At 43.8% G+C, this 6,047-nt stretch overlaps 1 protein-coding gene across 1 annotated transcript; it reads left to right on the forward strand.

Annotated features, from left to right (window-relative positions):
- Nucleotides 1-2,266: 2,266 nt before the first annotated feature.
- On the forward strand, nt 2,267-3,604 carry LOC139982032 (uncharacterized protein F54H12.2-like). The gene has a single exon (XM_071994532.1). The coding sequence runs from the start codon at nt 2,267-2,269 to the stop codon at nt 3,602-3,604; it is 1,338 nt and encodes a 445-aa protein (XP_071850633.1).
- The last annotated feature ends 2,443 nt before the right edge of the window (nt 3,605-6,047 follow it).

Below are 6,047 nucleotides of genomic sequence, written 5' to 3' on the forward strand. Positions count from 1 at the left end.
CTTCGTCACGCCAGGAAGCGAAGACCAAACACAAAGTTACAAGTGGTCAAAGCATGGTTGAGGACACAGGACCCTTACACGTTACACAAACCGAGCCGAAAGCGTTACAGCCGCAATCGCATCTACGTCAAAGGGATTGATGATCAGTGGCAAGCCGATCTTGTTGACGTCAGACAGCTCTCTCGTCAAAATCGTGGTTTTAAATATCTACTGACGTGCATCGACATTTTCTCTAAATATGCATGGGTCATTCCTCTCAAGGATAAGACGGGTACATCTCTGAAAAGGGCCTTCCTGGATATTTTGAAAGATGGACGTCAACCTCGAAAGTTACAAACTGATAAGGGGTCCGAATTTTTCAACCGGCAGGTCAAGAACCTTTTGATCGAAAAAGAGATCCACCTCTTCGCCACACACAACGAGACCAAGGCAAGCGTCGTGGAAAGATTTAATAGGACCTTAAAGGAAAAAATGTGGAAGTTTACGGCAAACCATACGATGACTTATCTTAATGTGCTACCGAAACTGGTGACCAGCTACAACAGTGCGCATCATCGCAGTATCGGCCGATCTCCCAACTCCGTGACCCTCAAAAATGAACTCGACGTGTGGCGCACATTGTATCCACGTCAGACTTCACAACAGCCACAGGTCTTTCGATTTGACGTCGGTGATAAAGTACGACTGAGCATGACGGTCCGTCCATTCCGTAAAGGTTACTTACCTCGATGGACGGAAGAAATTTTTACGGTGAGCGCACGACTACCGAGACGTCCACCCGTATATCGCATCAAAGATTGGGATGGTGAGGTGATCCATGGTACGTTTTACGAAACGGAAATTCAACGTGTCGACAAACATGACAAGGACGTGTACAGAGTGGAGAGAGTGTTACGGCGTCGCAGAAAGCAAGACGGGAAGATGGAATATTTCGTCAAATGGACCGGTTATCCATCAAAGTTCAATAGTTGGACGGATCAACTCATAAATTTGTAACATACTGGGTTCAGCTTCACATCGACACCGACGTTGGAAGAAAACGGATTGATGCGGCATCATGGACAGTTTTTACGTCACACTACCTAGTAACAGTTCTCTGGATATTTTTCCGGATAACTCATTGGCTCACTACTTCACGCAATTGAGCAAACCGTTAACTCTCCAAGGTGCTTGGGAAGTAGCACTCTCCAGTATTTCTTACCCTCGCTCCTGGTATGATATCGAATCTCATCATGGTGCTTTTAAGTATCGCATGGGTCCAAACGAATCATTTACCAGTGTGACCTTCAAAGACTTTCGAACGAGTGAACAGCCACATCGCGACATCATGGACTGGTTCCGCGATGCGTGTCCCAATCTAACGTTCGATTTCCAACCAAAAACTGGTAAAATGACGGTTTCTACGGAAGTAAACGAGCCGTTTTTCGAAGTGGAAGCAACGGGAAGAGTGGCAACACTCATGGGATTCTATCATCCCGTCAGAGAAAGTGTCCCGTATTTCGGTGGTGATCGCGAGTTCGAACTTGACGGTAACAGATACACCGGCGATCGCCCCATGGATCGAGATCCACTTCATGAACTATTTATTTATACTAACATCATCGAAAATCAATTGGTCGGTGATACCAGTGCACCGCTGTTAAAGACGGTGGCATCCAAAGGCCGCTTTCCACAGATGGTGACATTTAAATACGATAGACTGGAATACCATTCCGTCATCTCTAGTCTCATTTCCACGATCGAAATCGATATAAGAGACGAAACCGGAGAGCGAGTACCATTTCAAACTGGACGCGTCGTCTTGACGTTACATTTCCGCCAAAAACGTTCCGTCTTATTGTGAAGCATCATGAGTCAAGGTCTTCCTGTGTTTCAAGCTCCCTACTACCAGCGTGGTCATGGACTTGGAGCTGTGTTAGGTATTCTTCGTGGAGCCATTCCGTTTCTGAAACCTGTTTTTAAATCTCTGGGTAAAAGTGCACTCAGAGCTGGTGTCAACGTGGCAACGGATGTACTAGATGGCCAAAAAGTGGGTTCGTCATTGAAAAGAAGAACCGTCGAAGAAGTGAAACGACGTGTGAATCAGAAGGGCAGCGGTATGCGTAGACGAAGGATACCCGTCAGGAGACCCCGTGCCAAAGTCATTCCCAGATCAAGAGGCAGGAAACCGAAAGCTATAAAACGACGAAAACCTGCGAAAAAACTCATTTCGACTCGTGCCTTCAAGCGACAAAGACTTCATCGGGATATTTTCAGTTAAGGCAACATGACGACCATTCATCCTCATTCGTGTGAGTGCAGCAAAAGTGAAATGGACATTTTTAGTGTCCCACCGACACAGATCGTCATCGATCGAGGTGCGTGGGAGAAAATCAACCCCATCGCCGGATTGTCTCAACTTTTTGAATTTGAGATTCCGGGCACCGGAGACCAATACCTCGATCTCGAAGAGACGCAACTTTTCGTCAGGTGTAAAATTACCAAATCCAACGGTGGTGCTCTCGTACATACTGGAGATAACGTGGACAGTGTCGGACCCGTCAATTATCCCCTCCATGCACTCTTTAAACAGGTCGATGTTTCACTCAACGGTCAACAAATTTCGGATTCTTCGGCATGTTATCCGTACAGATCATACATGGAAGCGTTACTCAACTATGGTCGTGAAGCCAAGACGAATCATCTGAGTACTGCCTTGTACCAGAAAGATACACCAGGACACATGGAGGACAGCAATGCAGTCAACGGCTCTAACCAAGGACTCAAAACCAGAGCAAAACATTTCAAAGACAGTGTAGAAGTGGAACTGATGGGTCGCCTACATTGTGACATTTTCCACATGGATCGATACTTCGTGAACGGTGTTACCATGAAGTTGAAATTAATCCCCAACAACGATGCGTTCGTGTTAATGACTACCAATGATGCTGCAGGATACAGAGTTCAGTTCACAGAAGTAGCTCTCTATATACGTAGAGTGACACCGAGTGCTACGATGCTACTTCAACATGCGAAAGTGTTGGCGAGTGGTACTACTGCTAAATACCCCATCAACCGCGTACAAGTTCGAACCAAAGCCGTCCAGGCCGGCAGTACGAACGTCATATCCGATCACTTATGGTTAGGGCAGCTACCGAGACGACTTATCCTTGGGATCGTGAAAACAGCAGCATTCAACGGCCATTATGCTAAAAATCCATTCAACTTTCACCATTTCAAAGTTAACGAAGTCTCTCTGCGCTACGCTGGACGTATCCATCCTTCAGAGGCATTGAAATTACGCTTTAACGAGGACGGATCTGCCAATCAAACGATAAGAGCCTATGACTCGCTTTTCACGGCTCTACACAAAAAGAATTTAGATGAAGGGATAGACGTCACTCGCAACGACTACGAAAAAGGCTACACATTATATGCCTTCGATTTTACACCCGATCTCGCCGACGGTGCCCATTATAACCGTAAGGATGAAGGTACATTGGATCTGACGCTACGCTTTGACGAAGCCTTAACCGAGAGTGTTATGCTGATTCTGTATGCCGAGTTTGACAATCTTATCGAAATCGATCAGCACGGTAACGTTTCATTCGACTTTATTCGTTGAAAATGGACAGCACGACGCTGACGAAGATCCTCGAGAGAGATACGTTTACAGCACCTACATTCCGAGGTGTGTTTGCATCCGACAATTTGCCAACACGGCGTCCTGAACCAGGCAACTGTTACGTGTTCAACACAGATCCATCGGCTTATGAGGGTCAACACTGGACGTGCTTGTTCGTGTCACGAGACCGCACCGTCGTAGAATATTTCGATTCTTTTGGCCGACCACCCACGACGATACCAGGCATCGCACGGTTTCTTCGAAACGAAGTTGTTCGTTACAACACACGCCAGTTACAATCGCTGAGCTCTCATGTGTGTGGACATTACTGTTTGTATTATCTCTTACATCGGTGCCGTGGACAACGTATGGCGGATATCGTTGGCAGGTTTACCGATGACGTTCACCGTAATGACCAAGATGTATATTATTTCATCAATCCATATCTTTAACGATTGATCATTGCAGTGCTCACTATTTTATGTGTTTACCAAGTTGTTGTTCTAAACATAATCATGCATGATTTACTGTGTTTACCAATTTTTGTTTTGTTGTTCAAATGTTCCATACTTTAAAATAATAATAATATTAAAATGTGCTAGTATCCGAAATGAATTTCGTCGGAACGGGTTTACCGACCGTCTCCTCACCGTTATGGTAAAACGATAACCAAAGTAGTGATGTACTATCGATATCATTTTTGTTTTTACATGTATGACTTAAGCACCCGTATTTTCTTGTTTGATGTGAAGATATGCTGTGATGCACTCGAATAAAAAACAAAACTGTACAACACATCGCTTTTGTTCTCATTTTCCAGAAATGCCCTAGTTCGGGTCCCCACTGTCCATTTTGCCCTAGTTCCGGTCCCCAATGTCCATTTTGCCCTAGTTCGGGTCCCCCTTGTCGATTATGCCCCGGTTGGGGTCCCCACTGTCCATTTTGCCCCGGTCTGGGTCCCCAATGTCCATTTTGCCCTAGTTCCGGTCCCCAATGTCCATTTTGCCCTAGTTTCGGTCCCCAATGTCCATTTTGCCCGGTCTGGGTCCCCACTGTCCATTTTGCCCTAGTTCCGGTCACCGATTATGCCCCGGTTGCGGTCCCCCTTGTCGATTATGCCCCGGTGTGGGTCTATACACTACTACGGCCTTACCGAAATATTTGAATCCATAGAGTTGGAGGGGCACCAATAACTAAACGAGGGCACAGTACGCTGTTACTTGTGAAACTTTATATAGCCACATTAGACAGATTCTCAGTGAATGACAAAGACTGATATACACTGCAAATCGACTTGATCATGTTCAGGTACAACATCTTCCTGAACATTTTTATGGCAATTTTAGTCTACAAAAGCTGAAGCTCAGTGAAGTATCTTTCGAAAAATTGCTGCATTTTTTAACTGAAAAGTACCTGACAATAATGAAACAACCAAGATGCCATTATTTTTGTGTATATAGGTTGATGATGTAGGTGTTTGAAAAATAGATCAACACGCTAAACGATCTTGGATTTAACTCCCCAAAATGTATGTCTCTGTATTTATCTAAGTTTGTTTAAATGCACGTATCAGATAGTCCAAGTGGAAACTGTTATAAGTACATACAAACTTGCTAAATAAAAGTCAACATGGAAGAAAAAAAAAAGATAACCTCTCCAACCCCCCCCCCCCCACCGGCCGCCCTCCTAAATAAATTAAATATAATCTTTTGTTTTTAAATATGTCAATTAGCAGTGATTGACATGCTGTTTCTAATATTTAAGAACATATATGCTTTTGCTTTTGCTTATGCCGTGTAGGACGCAAGCAGTTCGAATATTTTGCGTCCCTGGCTAAAACACTGCGTCCCGGACGCAGAATCCACCAATTCAAGCACCAACTCCTCCAACACCTACCTGCACCTCTGTTATCTGGTCAATATGGATTGATAAAATTGTTATGTGGAATTGTGAGAATTTGTTAAAGGTATATTTAGTTGTAACCATAGTTTCCGTTATTGCAACTTCTCAATTTAACATTGAGAGAGTACAGGTGGTGACGATAATCAAAATTTTTCCAAGGGCTACCGTCGGTTGTTTATATGAATGATAGTAAAGATGGAGCGATTTTCTCTGGAACGTTCTTTTAAAGTTAAGCCGATGATGACGTCGGTTCTTTACAAGGTACATACCTATAATTGTTACATTTAATCCATATTTTAAATTTAAAAATTCTACTAACTCAACTAAAACATGTTCTTTTAAACTTCGTATGAACGGGACAAATGTTGAATTTGGTTATATAGGTCGAAACACGCTCGCTCATTAAGCAAGAATAGGAAATGTCTCATCTTTCAAGAAAAAAAGCGATAAAGTCATGATAACATATATAGTCTTGCCAAGTTGTATGTTTTACTCTTTTTCTCGCGTGCAAACTGTGCATGCCTCAGAGTCCGTTTCTGCC

This window comes from Apostichopus japonicus, chromosome 16, assembly GCF_037975245.1.
Source record: "Apostichopus japonicus isolate 1M-3 chromosome 16, ASM3797524v1, whole genome shotgun sequence".
Classification (NCBI taxonomy): domain Eukaryota; kingdom Metazoa; phylum Echinodermata; class Holothuroidea; order Aspidochirotida; family Stichopodidae; genus Apostichopus; species Apostichopus japonicus.